An 18,240-nucleotide genomic window follows, 5' to 3' on the forward strand; every position below is an offset into this window, starting at 1 on the left:
TTATAATATTATTGTTATTGTTATTTTCTGATCACTTCATTTAGCATTAGTTTTATAAAAATTTTCTAAGTTTCTGAAACCATCTCCTTCATTCCATCACATTTATATGACATAACTTAATCAGCAGTTCCTCCTTATTTGCTACTATTATAGGTATTTTTCCTCTGACTTTTTTGTGGTATAGACTAATAGTGTTATTGTTGGGGCATTTTGGTGCATAATTCCAGATTGTTTTTCAGAATGGCAGAACCAGTTCACAGTCTGCCAGTCATTGTCATTTTCTTTTCTTTTCTCTTCTTTTCTTTTCTCTTCTTTTCTTTTCTTTTCTCTTCTCTTCTTTTCTTTTCTTTTCTTTTCTTTTCTTTTCTTTTCTTTTCTTTTCTTTTCTTTTCTTTTCTTTTCTTTTTTTCTTTTCTTTTCTTTTCTTTTCTTTTCTTTTCTTCTTTTCTTTTCTTTTCTTTTCTTTTCTTTTCTTTTCTTTTCTTTTCTTTTCTTTTCTTTTCTTTTCTTTTCTTTTCTTTTCTTTTCTTCTCTTCTCTTCTCTTTTCTTTTCTTTTCTTTTCTTTTCTTTTCTTTTCTTTTCTTTTCTTTTCTTTTCTTTTCTTTTCTTTTCTTTTCTTTTCTTTTCTTTTCTGTCAGTTTTGTCTATCTGATAGGTGTAAGGTGGTATTAGAGTCCTTACAGCAGATTTTTTTGTTTTGTTTTAAACCCTTACCCTTCTGTCTTAGAATTGATACTAGGTATCTGGTTCCAAGGCAGAAGAGTGGTGAGATTAAGTGATTTGCCCAGGGTCACACAGCTGACTGTGTCTAAAGCCAGAATTGAACCCTGGACCTTTTATCTTTAGGCCTGGTTCTCTATCCACTGATCCATTTAGCTCAGGGGTCCCCAAACTACAGCCTGCAGGCCACATGAGGCCCCCTGAGGCCATTTATCTGGCCTTCGAACTTCCAGAAGGTGTACCTCTTTCATTGGTGGTCAGTGAGAGGAGCACAGTATGCAAAGCATTGTTACAGACAAAAGAGTGGTTGCCATAAACTGTGACCACTAAAATATGTGTTCAAGACTTTGAATTGCCAAAAGCATAAAGATAACTTTTAGTGTCTTGATTTAAATAAAAAATAAGTGGTCGCCATGGGAAAAATTCCCAAATTTGAAATACCCAAGTCAGCTGGGTTTTATGGAGTTTTTAATTAATACAAATGAAGGAATTAAGAAAGGGAGAGAGACAGAGTAAGAGGAAATAATAGGAAGGCTAGGGCCTAGGCCTTTCTTTTAAGAGAGAAAACTAAGTCAGTCTTTAATCACTCACCACAAGATCTTCTCCAAGCAAAACTCTAGTGTTCAGAGAGACCCTCCAGTTCAGCTCCTGAGCTCAACTAAGTTCAGCCACTGAGAGACTCCAATTCAGCTTCCTAAGCTGAACTCAGTCCAGAGGCTTCTGACCTCCTTTTAAAGAGAATTTTCTCCTATGTCACCTCCCCTAAATTTTCACATCTACCAATCACAGTAGACATTTTCCAAATGACTGACCATCCTTAATTCACATCTTGTTATCATCTTCTTAATTCATATCTTGTTATCACCTTCTTAATTCACATCTTGTTATCACCTTCTCTGGGTAGACTAAAACTTCTGAGTATTTCACTTCTCTTTGCTAAGCTTGCCCTTTTAGTGATTAATTTGACCTTCATAGGTACTTAGCACCCTTTTGTATTAGATCTAAAAATCCACCTACCTTAAGGGCTTTTGCCTCACTATAAGTATGAGTTAAGTACTTTTTCATTGTTCAATAAGGAGTTTTACAACTTCATCTTCCCCTTAAAGTATGCCTAAATATGGGTGGAGTAAGGTTGAAGTTCTCAATACATTCCTGATCAAGTACCTCCATTGTTTAAATGGGAATAGCCTTAATCAAATGTCTTAAGGTAATGTTTGAGCAGTTTTAAGATTCACAGCGTTCAGGCACAGTACTACTTCCAGTGACATAATCCTTTGCTTCACACCTTGTTCTGAGAGTAATTGAACCAGAACAAGGCTCCATGCAAAGGATTATGTGGCTGTACAATGGAAGATGTCAGCTTGATGAGTGGTGGTCTGGGGGAGGGGATTCTGCACTGTGTATACTGCTGCCAGGTATAGTGGTGGAAGTGATGGGCCTGTGCAAGGTGTGACTGGCCCATCCCAGCCAGGGCTGCAGCCTCCGCTATCCCAGACAGCAGTATACAGTGTCATGGGCCCAGCACCACCTCCAGTACCATAAACAGGCATCTTATAGCGGTGATCTGGCCTGTGATATCACTAGTGGGCCTCTACTGTGAATAGTCCACCACTGCCACTAGGTGTTTTAACCCCCTGTTTTTTGGGAGTCAAATTAATATAAGGCAGTGTCTTATTTTCAGGGAAACATGGTAGTACAATGGCCCTCATACTCCCCCAGATGCCCAACATAATGGCCCCTAGTTGTCAGTTTGTTGATTTAAATTTACTTGTTTTTTATTTTAAATATTGTATTTGTTCCCATTTTTTTTACTTTAAAATAAGATATGTGCAAAGTGCATAGGAATTTGTTCATAGTTTTTTTTATAGTTCATAGTTTTTTTTATAGTCTGGCCCTCCAACAGTCTGAGGGACAGTGAACTGGCCCCCTGTGTAAAAAGTTTGGGAATCCCTGCTCTATCTGCTCTATTAGAGCAGTTTTTCATATGACTATTGATGGCTTGGATTTCTTCTGCTGAAAACTGCCTGTCATATCTTTCTCACTGTCAATTGGGAGAATGGCTCTCATTCTCATACGTTTGAATTAGTTACATATGCACACACATCTTAGAAGCATGATGATACTTTCAAAAAATGTTTTATGAATGCATTATTTTTAATATTATTTTGCTAAGTGAGACCTGTTTCTATCAAAGCATTACAATCCTTCTAGTCTCCTAGTTTCTCAGCTATGATATTATCCTTCATTCTTCACTTTTCTTCCATGTATACATTCAATTTAGATATCTTATCATTCTACTTTTAAAACATCTGGGACATGTGTCCTTTTTTATCTGCTTACACAGGTGGCCTCACCTGGTCTTCATCACCTCTTGATTGTACTAATGCTGTGACTTACTGCTTCAGGTCTTTTCTCTACAGTCCATCCTACACATAACTGGCAAAATGATTTTCCTAAAGTGTAGGTTTGATCATGCCATTTCTCTCTATTCGGTAAACATCAATGACTCCCTATTACTTTGAGGATCACATACTCTGCTTGGATTTTAAATCCTTTCACAGCCTGGTCCTGAACTACTGTTCTGTTTACTATCCAGTACTCCTTTTCACATACTCTATGGTCCAGCCATATTGTTATTACTGTTCCTCACACATAACGCTGCCTGTTTCTAGTCCCTGGAGTGCACCCTCTGCTCACCTCATCTCTCCCTCTTAGAATTCCCTTGTTTCCTTCAAAAACTTTGGCATGAAGAATTTCTTGATTCCCTGCTACTAAAAAATTAACTTATGCTTAATTCAGTGTACATTCTGCTTGTACTTACTTGTGTATGTGTGCTTTTTTTTCCCTGTTAGAAAGTAACTTCCTTAAGGGCAAGGACTATCTAATTTTTGCTTTTGTTTCCCCAGTGCCTGGCACTTAGTAAGCACTTAATAAATATTTGTTGATAGATTAGTATCATCCATTGACTTTTCTTTTTTTTTCTTAGTACCTGACCTCTTTAGCACCTTTAGCTCTACTGACATTTGAAAATAGTAGCCTTAAAATGTCACAGTCATAAGGAAAACTGTGATGCAAAAGTCTCTTTCTTTTTTGTCACATTCCTTTAGCACACTATTATGGAAAAAAGAAAAATAAAAGAATTGGACGGCCACCCGGGGGACATAGTAACTTAGAGTGTGTCATAAAGAAAACAAGCAAGAGAAGGAAGAGGAGAAAGAACTTCTTCGTCCATAAGAAGAAGCGCTCCTCAGCATCTGTAGATAACACACCAGCAGGTTCTCCCCAGGTATGTGGAGTGACCAAATCTTAAAGCTTGATAAGAGACCTTGGAGGTGAGCAAATTAGAACTATCTTCACAAGTGTCTCTCACTTGACAAACATACTACATACCAATTTCAATAAAAAGCTATTTTGTAGAGCTTGATAATGTGGCTCTTGCCAATGAGAAATGCTTTTATGTTGTAAAAATTAATATTTTTGATAAGTTGTGGGCGGTGTCTTATTTTTTGTGCCATAGGGTAGTGGGTGTGAAGATGATGATGATCAGGATGAAGTAGATGAAGAATCTTTAAGTGAAGATAGTGCCTCTGAACAGCAAGATGAGCTACAGGAAGAATCAGAAGTGTCAGAAAAGAAATCATGCTCTTCCTCTCCTTCCCAAAGTGAATTGTCTCATTCATTGGCTCAGGATCGAGACAAAAGAAAAAGAAAACTTCGCACTTTTTCTTTCTCTGATGATGAGAATAAACCTCCGTCACCAAAGGTACTCATCTAACAGTTTTTTTCTCTTTTGCCCTAGGACAATGATAGCAAACCTTGTAGAGATCGAGTGCCCAAACTGTAACCCTTATGCGGCATGTGAAAGCGCTCCCCATTGAACTGCTGGGAAAAGGGGTGGGTGATGGGAGAAATGTTCTCAGGGGCAGTAGAGGAGGCAGGGGAGCAGGCCCTTCTCGAACATGTGCCATAGGTTCCCTAACATGGCCGTAGGAGTTTTATCTGGATTGAGCTTTCACAGAAATCTGTCAGGTGAGGTTTTTTTCTCTCTTTCTTTATATATCTGAATTTTGAAGAGTTCCCTTTAAAAATGCATTAAGTGCAATTACTTGCACAGAATTTTTTTGTGGGGATTCTATATGTAGGAAGGAGGGCTTAGAACATCATGATTTCTGGGCTTCCATTCAAACAAACAAATACACATACAAAAAGAGATGCTTATTTGTTCAGCTTATTAGCAATGATCTAGTAAAATTATTCCTTGAGTATCTTGTGATTGATACATTTAGGTTTGTCCCAATTTGTAAAATCTTTGGCACTATTGATTCTAATAAAATCATTTTGTTGAAATACTAGAAATCATATAGATACATTCCTTCAACATTTCCTTTATTAAGTGCTTTAGAAGTACAAAACATTGTTATACATTTTAGGGGAGACTTCACTAATTCTGGCATGATCCCTACCAGTAGTAGAGTTTTTAGTGGAAAGATGGCATTAAAACAAATGTAATTAACTCTCTTACTTCTACCTTGAAATTCATTTCAAAATGATCAGTCAGCCAGTAAGCACTCACTAAGGACTTTTAGTATGTCAAGCACTGTGCTGGGTGCTACAGTTACAAAGGCAAAGGAAAAAATTCTCTCTGTCTCAAAGAGTTTGTACAGTCTATCCAAATAATATATACAAAATGGATACAAGGTAATTATGGTCCTAAATGATCCCTTGATTTTTAATTTAAAATTTTCTTTTGTTGGAAACACTGTTCATCTCATTTGAGCACAGTGCTCCAAAGAAGGTTGAAATAAGGTAGACACTACAGATTAAAATGAACTGTATTTTATTTTTCTTTAAATGGTTCAAATATTTTTCTTAATCCTACAACAAAATTAAATCTTCCCTTTGTTTTCTGTGATAATCTTCCTGATAATACCACAAACATTTATTGAGTACAACAGGGTCTGGGGCATTCTGGTCATTTTCATGAGGAATTTTGTCCTAAATCCATTTTAAACAATTCAATTCAATGAGACTTCACTCACTGAATAAAAAGTATGTAGACATTGCTTTAAGGGGATAGCCAGAATTTACTGTACCATAAAATTTGCTTTTATTTGGTGGAAATGAAGGAAATAAAGATTGAAGTGGCTGAAAAACTGCAGCTTGACAGTAACCCACTGGAATGGAGTGTGGCTGATGTTGTGCGGTTCATCAAATCTACAGACTGTGCTCCATTAGCAAGAATATTCCTGGATCAGGTACTGTGGATTCCTTGCATTTTTTGTTAATGTGTCTTAATAAGGAAAGGACTTTAGATCTATTTCATAACATTCAACAATTTATCCATAAACCTTTTAAAAGCATGGATTTTTTCAGGCTAAGAAAATAGCAATTTCATATTAATTTTTCTGAGTTAGAGAAGGGAATAAATATTTCTGTAGTACTTACTATACGTCAAACACTGTGCTAAGCATTATAATAGTAATAATAACTAATATTTATATAATACTGTATGCCAGGCTCTGTGCTATGTGCTTTACAGTTATTATTTCCATACAACAATCTTGGGATCAAGATGCTGTTATTATCCCCATTTTAGAGCTGAAGAAATTAAGGCAAACAGAAGTTAAACGACTTGTCCAGTATCACATTCTTGGTATACCATCTAGCTTGTATATGAACTGCAATACTTAGTTGCCTTCCTGTAAGGGAGATGATAGCCCATTTCTTTGATTGTTATAATATTTGTGAAGTAAAAGGCAGTTTGGTGGTGCAGTGAATAAAATGCTTGGTTCAGAGTCAGAAAGACTCAAGTTCAAATCCAGCCTTGGGGGATTGGAGTCAGGAAGACTCATCTTTGTGAGTTCAAATTCAGTTTCACACACTTACTAGCTACATGACCCTGGGCAATTCACTTAATCTTGTTTGCCTCAGTTTCTTCATCTATCAGATGAGTTGGAGAAAGAAATGGCCAACCACTCCAGTATCTTAGCTGTGTGACTCCAGGCAACTCACTTGATCCTGTTTGCCTCATTTTCCTCATCTGTAAATAAGCTTGAGGAGGAAACACAAACCATTCTAGTAATTTTACCAAGAAAAACCCATAGTCACGAAGTCAGACATGACTGAAAAACTTGAATAATAATGTTTGCTAAGTAATTATAGTATTGATATCCTACCAGATAGATAGAGCTAAAAATTGAGTTGTTTGCTTTAGAAGAGTGACTGTAGAGCATATATGCAGGGTGTTCCAAAAATCCTAGGCCTATTTATAATTTCAGCAGAACTTTTGGGACTGTGTGTCTGCTTATGTGCATGTGTACACACATACATATACATATGTATGTGTATATATATTTTTATTTGATTCATTGCAGTGCTCTCTAGTCATTGGTGGTTACTTTTAGCTTTAAGCAGCCAAAATAGTTCCATTGTTCTTTTTTCTTTCTTTTAAAAAAAATTAAACTCTTACCTTCTGTCTGAGAATCAATATTAAGTATCAGTTGCAAGGCAGAAGAGTGGTAAGAGCTGGACAATTAGGGTTAAGTGATTTGCCCAGGACCACGCTAGGAAGTATTTTAGGACAGATTTGAATTCAAGACCTCTGGTCTCCAGGTCTGGCTGCCTATCTATTTGAACCTTTTAGCTGCCCCTCCATTGTTCTTAAGTATAAAAATGGAAGGATTTGGTTTTAATAATTGGGGAAGTTCAAAACATATTTGTGTATTCCATGGGATGCCATGGAATATCTTTTGATGATCAGATATTCTCAGTGTTCCATGAATTTTTGGCTCACTTTGGAGAGCAAAAATATACAGAAACTTAACACTCTTTAACTTTAGTTAGATAAGCATATAATGAATTCTTTTTCTAGGGCTACCCTTTATAACTTAAGTTTATTTGTTGAATGCCTGAAAGCAAGAGATGTTAGTCTAGAGATATTGTTGGTGAATCCACAATGTCTTTGGGTTCTGAAGACTTGATAGTAACAAAGATAAGAAAAAGCTGCTCCCTTTGTTCAGTGGAGTCTGAAAAGGATAAGACTTAAAGAATCAACCATTATAAATAGAGTTTGTGATAAATGAACTATTGTACACAATTAAGAGGAAATTGTTCCTTTTTATCTCTTGACAGGAAATTGATGGGCAGGCCCTACTACTCCTTACCCTTCCCACTGTTCAAGAGTGCATGGACTTGAAGTTGGGCCCTGCTATCAAGCTTTGCCATCACATAGAGAGGATCAAGTTTGCCTTTTATCAGCAGTTTGCTAACTGAGAAGATGACCAAGGTGAACTGGACCTTTGAAGCACAAATGCAGTGAGCCATTGGTCCCTCTCTGAGATGGCATGCTGACTTTGGTGACTTCCAGATGTCTGCTTGCTGTGATTTTGCACTTTCAGGGAAGGAAGACCACACACATGAAGTAAAACAATGCACACTAAGTGTCTCCCCTGCCAATGGAATTGTGGTAGTCCTTTGTTCATCAAATTACATTTTTTTTTAAATAAAAGATTGTGGGAAAGGAAAAAGAGACTCCTGTGAGGAGAATAAGTGTCTCACAAGTTAAGGTGGTGTGGACTAAGAACTAAGAGTCATATCCTAGGCTGCTGGAAAAGACTTTTTCTTTTTGTTCCTTCCCATGATAGGTTGACATGTTCCCTGCTTCCTTTTCTTGGCTTTAACTTAGCACTGATATGAGGCTATGCCTTAAGTAAGGCTAGTGCTCCATTTTCAGTGTTCTTTTTAAGCTTTTTTAGAACTAAAAGCAGCTCAGTTAGAGAATGGTTTTATGGAACTAGGGCTTTTTCTCTCTCTCACACACACACACACACACACACACACACACGTCCATTTTAGCCCATTTAAATAAACATTTCCTGGCCATTTCTATCTCTTTTGACAGTTGTCTGACCATCAACAGTTCTGGGTGGAATTCATTTTACTTTGATGCCTATTTTCCTATCACCATAACAATAAGGAATTATGTAAGATGAAAGACATTTTAAAAAAATTGTGGGAGCTTATAACAATTCCTGAAACTGACTTAAACCCATGTCATAGTTTAGAGAGATCTCTTCCATCTTTGGCACTGGTCAGCTATTTAAGTGGCATATCAAATTTGAGTTTCTCAAGAGGATTTAATTTTTCTTTTCTCCCACAGAGGCTACCCCATTCCATCCTATCTCAAAGTTCCTTTCTTCATCTAGCTAACATTCATTTGACAAACAGGCAAAATTCCCTTCACTTCATTTCCAGCTCTACCAGATAATTAGTATTTCTACTTAAGCCAAGTAGTTAAAACATTTGTTTTTTCAGGGACTTAGAGCACAAGTTGAAAATCAGCATTCTATGGAAATGGCTTATAAAAACCAAAAAGAAGTTGACAGGTCAGAAATCTGTTGGACCTGTGCATGTTTTGAATTTCTTTGATTTAATTACAGATAAATTTCAAGATAATATGTCATCCACATTTAGATGACCCTGATGGAACAAGTGTATAGCTCTTTCAAAAATCTATTCCAGCTTTTTAGATTTTATGACCTTGTTTTAAGTTGAATTGAAAGTCCAGGTGAATTTGCTTCCACAGTTATAATGTTGGGAGGCTTCAGCAAAACTATCCCACTAAGAGCTTTTGACTTCCATTAAAGATTGGGAACAAAGAAATGTATATTCACCTCCTGATAATTATGAATGTTGATGGATTTGATGAACTAGATCATTCCTAGTCACCAACACATTATATTCAGACCATCCATCTTCTTCATATTCTACTCTAGATTTCCTGTTGTTACTACCTGTAATTGATTGGGAAATCTCATTGTGGGTGTGGACACTAGATAAGATCTGAATCCTCTGTTCATTGAAAAGTGAGTGAACTCCCTTAAAATAGAATCTGTAGCCAAATGACAATAAGTACTCCTCCTTACAGTGCATTTTGAAGAAGTGTTCAAATAAGCATGTATAGTAAATAAGGCATCAGTTTATTTTTCTCAACATTTCATAACTTTTAGATGGTTCTCTTGTTACTTGGATACTTCAGTGGACCAGTGATTTCATCGGGGTGAGTAGTCCTTTTGGTAATTCAGGTCACAATCCAGCTATGCTCTTGGATCTTTTGGATCTCTTTTCAGTGTCTTCCCACAAATTCTCCACAGAGTCCATCTAAAATATTGGAGAACTTCCTCTGGTTCTTCTGAAACTGCACATATATCAATGGCATCTGCCTTGCATTATAATACCTTGTACTGGACATCATCTCTTCAGGCAAACGTCTTTCTGATGACATCCTTTATACCACCTCTTTTGTGTAATCTTTGGTTGGTAATGAATGCTTTGCAGACTACCTTCATTACCCTTTGAATGACTCTCAACTGTAATTCTTCTGAGACTCTGGAACTTTATGACTAGGACTCATTCAGCATCACTGGAATCATACTACTGGGCAAGTGAGGATCATAAAATCCCCAAAAGCAATTGAATAGTTTCCTTTGGCCTTCTGATTTTCTTCCTCTTAGATTCTGGCCCTAGCTCATTATCTATGCATAATGTTTATCTAAGATACATGATGAGACAACTCTACAGATTAGTTTCATCCAAATGCATATTGTACTCTAGAAAGTAGGCATTCTTCATCCATTTAGTTTTTCCAGTGTGGATAATTAACCATATATGTGCTTCACTGGAACATATTTCCAGAACCCTGGGTTACCTCTACACCAAGGCATCAAAATAGCATTTTGTGGAAGTCTCTCATATTAAAACGTTTCAATATAAGTAAAATATAACAAAACAAGTAGATATGACTAGATATTTTAGTATAAAGATTAATCTGGTGAAGTATGAGGGAATGTTTGGTACTGAGCATTAACTAGGGAGATCACTTTTTGGTATCTTGTTTAATAAAATTTTCTTCTAATTCTAACTATCCAATAGTGGAATTATTCAATTGATAATTTCTAGGAAAGTTAAGAAAAATTCTCCTACCCCCAGATAGTTTTGGAATTATATAATTGAAGTTTGGACCCTCATATTTTCTGTCTTAATTAGGTAAATAAAATATCTCTTCAGTATGACAATGGATATATTACTTTATCCCCAAATCTATTTTTACTTTTAAAGGATACATATAATTCTGGAGCTTAAAAAAGGAGATCTTAGGGATAACTCTAGTACAAACCTCTACATTTATGTTTGGAGAAAATTGAAGCCCTGAAAAGGTGGTGACTTTCCAAAATTTAAAAAGCTGTTCAGAAATATAACCTGAAAGAGGGGCTAGAGTTTTGGATTTCTTAATGTAAGAATCCTTTTCTTTTACTGAACTCTTATGTTTCCCTCCTCCTTCCCACTCACTTAATATTTTAACATGCTCTCAACACTTATAAGTAAAATCTCAGGGTTATTTTCTTGGAAAGAGAGAGAGCATAACTTCATACTGAAGCATTCATGCTTGGGAATATTCTACCAAACTTCTATTTGCATTACTCCCTGGATAAATAGAAATCATTGAGCAACTATGTTAAAGATGCAAAGTCAAACTCAAGAAAAAAATTAACTTTAAATTCTTTGTGGAAGTAAAAGTTTGGCAATGTTTGGTGTGTCACTGCGTCTTTAAATATATATTCCACATTCATATTAATATAAGAAATTTAAGAGTTAATCTGACCTCATTTTGTTGGAAAGGTTAGAAGACTACAATGATGTGAATCAAGAAGGATCAATTTGAATTTGATATTCTATATTTATCCTCTCGTGTTTGTTTCTTCCTCCAATCACACCAGTTTCACATCAGTTACTGTTGTCAAAGACTTAGGTCTTCTCATAGATACACAGTAGAGGAGCCACTCTGTACATGAGAGGTCTTCCTTAGGTCCTTTTACTGTCTCAGGGTTACTAATGTAATTTCCAGGCTATTTTCATTTGTTGTTTTGCCAAATAGCTGATCCACCTCTTTTTCTGGCCACAGATGAACTCCAAGATGCCTTCGGGATCCCCACCGTCAACATGCAACAATTTATTTACACCCATAATTTATATCTGTTGCCTTTTACATTACCTGCAATTTAGATTCATTTAGGATCCAGGTGTATCATTATTCACAACCTGGTAGAATACTGCTGTTAAATTGCAGCACTGACAGTTTAGGATTGTTGAAAGTACTCCAGGATTTCCAAGATTTGATCCAGCCTAATCTGCATTCACAGCTCAGCTCATCATCCATTTGTAGCACTTATGCCAGGATATAGCTGAATCAACACACACAAGTTGTGAATATTGCTACATAGCATAGCCTGGGAAATAAAGATGTCTCTTCTTTTTTTATTTTCAGAATCTATAAAATTAGAACAGTCTCCTTGTTGCTGTGATCTGAGGAGGGAGATATTTTTGGTTTTGTTTTTTATTTTAGGGTGTTTTGGACTTGATGCAGTTGATATAACATTATCTGACTGAGGAGCATTTGGAAAACCTCACTATGAATTCCATGCAGAGTATTCATTATACTAGAGGACACTTTGGGTGATCACATGTCCCTTTTTAACACCTTACTTGACTGATCAATCAATATGCATTTATTAAGCATCTACTATGTGCCACACACTACGCTAGACACTAGGGATCCTTGATTTCATTGCTCAGCAGAATTGTTGAAGAAAGTTATCTTTACTGTTGGTCTTAATTTCCCATATTTCTAATGTAATGTGGGAGATAGCCTTGTTAGAAGAAAGCCTTCAAGGATATAGTTTGTTCTGTTTAGGCAAATAATTTTTTAAAAAATCAATAAACAATAGATATGATTGTTGCTTTAGTAAGATTTATGAAAGCCTGCTTATTACTTTTTCATGTTTTCATCAAGGATACCTTGACATTTATGCAGGCCATTCTCATAAAGTTATTATAGAACTTAGATAATAGGCATATGGGTTAATAGTTATGGACATCTGCTCATTCACACTGTGGTTTTTTAATATTCTTTCAGAATCTTTTCCTCTTTGAAATACCTTGAAAATGAACCCATAGTGCCTTGACATTGACCACCTTGAGCATAGATTTCATCTATATGCATTTGTCAGATCCAGCCATTCTTCTCAATTATATCTTAAGTGCTATCACCACTTCTTTATGTAGTACATTGGGTATTAAAATGGCCATATACATGTATGGTTGTTAAATTCGATTAAGTGATTAAGAAAACCAGTACTATAAAAATGCTGGCCATTATATCCCATTTCATATCCAGTGTCATCCTTATAGGCCAGTTTTATCTGCAAATGCTTTCAGGATGACTTAGCTCAGCTTGGTCTCATACCATATTCTCAGCCAAATCATTTTTACCCTTAACTGCTTTTGTGTTATTTTGTAAAGTGATTATACTCTTAATCTTCCATCATTCTTTTCAGTAAATAAGCTTATACATCAAACCAGTGGTGTCCTTGGCTGCCATTACTCTACCTTTGGCAAGAAGATTTAAGTGTTTGCTACTGGGACATTTTCTGGGGTCTTTTGGCCTATTCGTACTAGTGACTGCTTTGCATCATTTAAAATTCTCTTTAAATAAATCTTGACAATTTTTTGGTCATTTCCCCATTTTTGGAGATCAGTAACTTGTTCCAACATATTAGGCTTCACACAGTATCTTCATTCATCCACAGACTTTCTTTTAATTTCATAGTTACTTTAAAAAATTTAGTTAAGGAAACAGACCCAGAGAAGTTAAGAGACTTGCTCAGTTACTAGGAATGATGAGTGATTTGAATTCAGATTTAATCTGCCACTCACATTCTTTTCACAATATCATGTTGCTATTACTAAAAATACCTGGCTCTTTCTTCTTTGCCTGTTGCTTTAACCAGATGATTTGACTATCAGATATAGCTATCATATCAACAATTAGGTTTTTCCATAATGAAATTATTGAAGTGTAGTAATTTTTTCATTTTTCATGTTGTGGTTACATTCTTGCCATCTCTAGGACCTTCTGAGTGTTTTATAGTTATATGTCTTTTAAGTAGCCTATATTCTTTTAACTTTTTTTTTGGAGTTCTTCATCTCAAAGCATATTTATCAACATGGTTTTTGCCCTCTTCCCCTATACTTCTTCTCACATGGAAGTCACCGAGTATAGAGATTATATGTTGACTTAATTTGGAAAATTGTTAGGTTCATCAAAAAATTTTTATTATCCATCCTCTATAATAGATATTGCATAAGCTTCAGTTATTTTCTTGGTCTATTTGCTTACATTCATCACCAGGACTGCAAGGCAAGATAACCAAGTATCCTTTGAAACAATGTTGTTGTCTTTGGGAATGCTCTGAAACCAACTCTGCCACCTCCTTTATTTATCTTTCTAAGGAAAATATGCAAGTTGTCCCTCTATTTATTTAGCTGCAGCTTCTTTGTCTTCTGATTTAATTTATAACAAAAATGCTGATACGTACATGATTAACTTTCTCTAGTATTATTCCAGCTTGTTGGTAATTTGACAGATATGTGTACCAACTGTTAAATTAATGTTTGTAGACAGTTTGGAGCCATATGATTCTTAGTATCCTTTATCACCTTTCCCACCATCCACCCCCGTTTAAGAGGAAGTAACGATCAACTTTGAATTTTCAAAAGAGATGATTCTTCTTGATTGCATAAAATATTTCTATGCGAAATGTAGTCATATGTGCTCTATCTTTCTTGGGGAAATTATCTTTGGTTGCTATATTCAAAAAGAATTCATTGTAGAACAGTTACATTTTCCTGGATTTCATTTCTTGTTCACTCTAATCCAGCAAGAGAAGTCTCCCATAATTGTGTGCTCATCATGCAATGACAACTTTGGAAATATATTAATGTGCTGTAGTTTTCCTCTGGGACTCTGAAAATTTATCAGGGTGTTTAATAACTTGTTCCAGCTTGGTCATGGGGTTAGGTAAATGACTTAAACTACATATGTGATAGCTACTAGGGAATTGTGGTTAGGGCTGTAGGCAGTTGAGCCTTCTATTCAAACCACAGTGGGACTCTAGTTTTCATATTAGTTGTTCCTATTTTGCAGCACAGATAACTCCAGCATATGTTCTGTAGTATATTCTTAGAACAAGGCGCATTATACCTACCAACCTTCTGGCAGATACATAAATACTTATTTAACTATTCTATAGGTGAAGCTAGTTAGCCAGATCCCAGACTTGGCTTTTTGTGCTTCTTTTCCTGGAATTAAAATTTAACTCACTGTGAGATAGGGGACATTGGACCATAGCTTCTTCAGAACTTGATTTAACTTAACTTTCTACTTGATATCAGTTCAGCAGGTGATCTGGGATGAGTAGGCTTGGAACTATGGGAATTGCTTTGTTGGGACCAGTTCTCAAAACCATGTCCCTAAAAGCAAGGTAAAAGGCTTTGTTTGTTTTTTCCCCTTCTGGGAAATGTACAGAGAACATCAGGGAGTTTTAGGAGCATGTGGGTTGTGACATAAATGAGGGGCACTGGGATAAATTACTAGAGAGGCTTTTATTTATCTGGCGTGTTCACCAAAGACTTTTCTCATTATTAATATGTTGAGACGTTTTAGTTATAGCTCTTCTCATTAATGTTTTGAAAGAAAAGCCAGGAGCTAAGTCCATTGCAGAAATCTGTATAGGACTTAGATTCTAGGTGTGTGTTTTTAGGAATTGTTAGTTTAGTTTTAGTTTTTAAAAATAATTCAACACTTTTCTCTATTGTTAGTAGGAGACTCATTGGCCTTATGAAGCTGATAATAAGGGGGATCCCATGAGTCTTGGTGGGAATCAAGTGCCCTTTCTGTGAAGCTGAACTGGTTGGTTCTGAGTCATTACAGCATGTGGAGTGCTGCCTCAAAACCATTGTAGATAATAAACCTGCCATAAAGCCAAAAAAAAATAATTCAGTTCTTTTCATGCAAATATTTCAGTTATTGACTTTCACTATTTAAAACATTTTATTGATGAACTTTTGTTGATCTCACCTTTTGCATGAGACTGTATTTTGGAAACTTGAATTTCTCCATATAAGCCACATTCAGGCTTAGCATTTCCAGCTAAAGAGTTCTAAACTGTATGTTCAAAGACAAGTCCAATTGTAACCTATTCCAAACCCACCTTTTTGGGTGCTCCCTTCAAAACTTTCCCCAAACCATACTAATGGCCTTGTTTTTGAAGGCAGCCTTAGGGGTAAAAGAATAACAGGTGGGTGGTGGATGCACTGAAGATTACAAGGTTCTTTATTGCAATGTTTAAAGACTCTTCTAGTTTTCCAACCAGCAAAACCAGAAATTGAGGTGGGGAATGGAAAAGTGGTCTCTTGATTCCCATCCCACATTGCTTTTCTGGTTTAAGACACAAAATCGTCTGTCCCAGTGATGTGACCTATTGTACAGAATTAAATTGCTATTTCAAAGAGAAACATGCCAGAGCCTTGCCAGATGGGTCTCCAACACCAGCAGTGAGGTGCTGACTCTGAAGCCTTTGTAGGAGGTAAGGGGGTCTCACTCCAACTAACTTTAGAGGCAGTAGGTGAAACTGACCTAGTACAATGGGGCCTCATCTGAAAGATGTTTTTGCGCCAGGGTCATAGTGTTTTTATGTGGCTTCCAAGTGTTAGGTTCAGCCTATCTGATCTGCCACGTTGGCAGAATGAGAGTGGACAAGGCTAGGGCACTTGAATCAAAGGGGGTTGGTGGTTTAAATTCTTGACAACTTAAAATAAGAAGCAACTGACTTTGATAGATTATGATACTCAGGCAAAAACAATAAGCTGGTTGTATTGTCGGTTACTTAGTTTCACTTTCCAGGAAACCTTTAAGGAAGGTATCTTGAAGTTTTTGAGTTTCTCTCTCTCTTCCTTTTCCCTTTCCTCCTTTTTAGTTGAATAACTATGTAGACAATCAGAGGTCTGCCAGGGAGGGACTCCTGGCTGGAACCAGCACCAAGTTTAGGCCTCTTTCATATACAAACTCATTGGAACTGATGCACTTTGTTTCCTGTATTTTGCCTTTTTTATTAGCTGCTTGTTTGGAACAAAATGAAATGCATACTGTGTTGTGACCTTCCTGCTTGCTGTTTTTTCCTTCATTTCAAAAGTTATGCATCAAAGGTAAAATACTACTTAAGGAGAAATATGCACAAACAAATATGCCTATTGAAAATAATGTCCATCATGTTTGGGTAGGTGTAGTGACTTCAAAGGATTTTAAAAACTATTTTAGATGGTATTTTGCTTGTTTCCTTGTAAATAAGAATGTAAATAAGTTTGTGGTATGACAGTTTTAAGTGATTGTAAAAAAAAATTAAAAAAAAAACAACAACACAAACTGTGGTTTCATTTGTGCTGATTTGGCTATGAAGGAACATTGTGCTATTTATTTAGAGTAATCTTTTTTTTTTCGTTTAAAGCTTTTCAATATGGTTTCTCAGAATCTCTTGAGCAGAACTTAATGATACTACTGTATTGCTTCTATTCACTATCTGATTTCTGTATTTCTGATAAATAACACTTATTGCTCCCAATATTTTCCTTAACCCAAGTGCCATATAAGAGAAAGGAGAAGCCTAGTTTCTCAGCAGAACTGAGTCCCCAAGGCATTAATCAAATCTCCAGTGGTGTCTAAAGCAGCTGGAAGACACAAATCCACTTGGTATTAGGAGCATTGCCCTGCTCTAATCAGCACTTTGCCAAATTTTTCCTGAATATTTTAGTTTTGGATCTTCTTTGGGTTGATCTGATTTCTTATAGTCTGCTAATATCTGACTAAATTTTCTATAGCCTTAATTTAAGGCCATTCCTTCCTGTAAATCTATGGTTCAGGAGTGTAATAAACTAAAACCTTGATGCCCTGGTAAAATCCTTCACATGATTAATTTGGAACTGGAAAAGGATCTAAGATGTTATTTTTCAGATTAGGAAACTTATGGGTAAAAAATTTAAGAGATTTGCCTGCTTAGGGTCACACAGACAAAAGTGGAAGAGCCAGAATTCCAATTCAGTCCTCTGACTGCAAACCTAGCACTTTCCCCACCACATTCTTTCTCAGAAATAGTACCTAAAAACTCTTTTCTAAGGTAAGTAACTATTGCATGTTAATTTTTGTGTTTGTTCATCATTAATTGTTGAGATAAACAAATTTTATCATTTAGTTGAAAACAATTTAGTGCATTCACCAGACCTTTAAGGTATGATTTAGTTAACATTGCTACCAACTAGGAAAGCTTATGAAGAGAAAATTTCGTTTCTATATGATCCTTTTTCATTGTACCTATTCTTGACATGGGTCCAAAGATCTCATTTCCTTGGAGACAACATTTTTTACGAAACAAATGTAGCCCTCATACTTACTAAAACTATAGTCTGTTTAAATATTAGGTCCTCAATCCCCAGTCAAATTCAGCTAACATTTATCTTGTGCCTACCATCAAGATAAAATTATATTTCCTCATGTAGCAAGTATGCTCTGGCTTGTTCCCAGAGCTAGGTTGGTCACATTTGCTCCTCAGGGTCCAGGAAGAAATCCTGAA

General features: G+C 36.0%; 1 protein-coding gene across 5 annotated transcripts in view; it reads left to right on the forward strand.

Moving 5' to 3' along the window:
* The window catches only part of SFMBT1 (Scm like with four mbt domains 1), a 197,890-nt gene extending 180,851 nt beyond the window's left edge, over positions 1 to 17,039 (forward strand). For all 5 annotated transcript variants that reach the window (XM_056804891.1, XM_056804894.1, XM_056804893.1 and 2 more), the window contains exons 18-21: positions 3,829 to 4,007; positions 4,239 to 4,484; positions 5,848 to 5,976; positions 7,853 to 17,039. In XM_056804891.1, the coding sequence (XP_056660869.1) occupies positions 3,829 to 4,007; positions 4,239 to 4,484; positions 5,848 to 5,976; positions 7,853 to 7,993 (695 nt within the window). In that variant the 3' untranslated portion in view covers positions 7,994 to 17,039. The remainder of the gene's footprint in view (positions 1 to 3,828; positions 4,008 to 4,238; positions 4,485 to 5,847; positions 5,977 to 7,852) is intronic.
* Positions 17,040 to 18,240: the final 1,201 nt, after the last annotated feature.

The sequence above is a fragment of the Monodelphis domestica genome, chromosome 7 (assembly GCF_027887165.1).
Source record: "Monodelphis domestica isolate mMonDom1 chromosome 7, mMonDom1.pri, whole genome shotgun sequence".
In the NCBI taxonomy this organism is placed as follows: Eukaryota; Metazoa; Chordata; class Mammalia; order Didelphimorphia; family Didelphidae; genus Monodelphis; species Monodelphis domestica.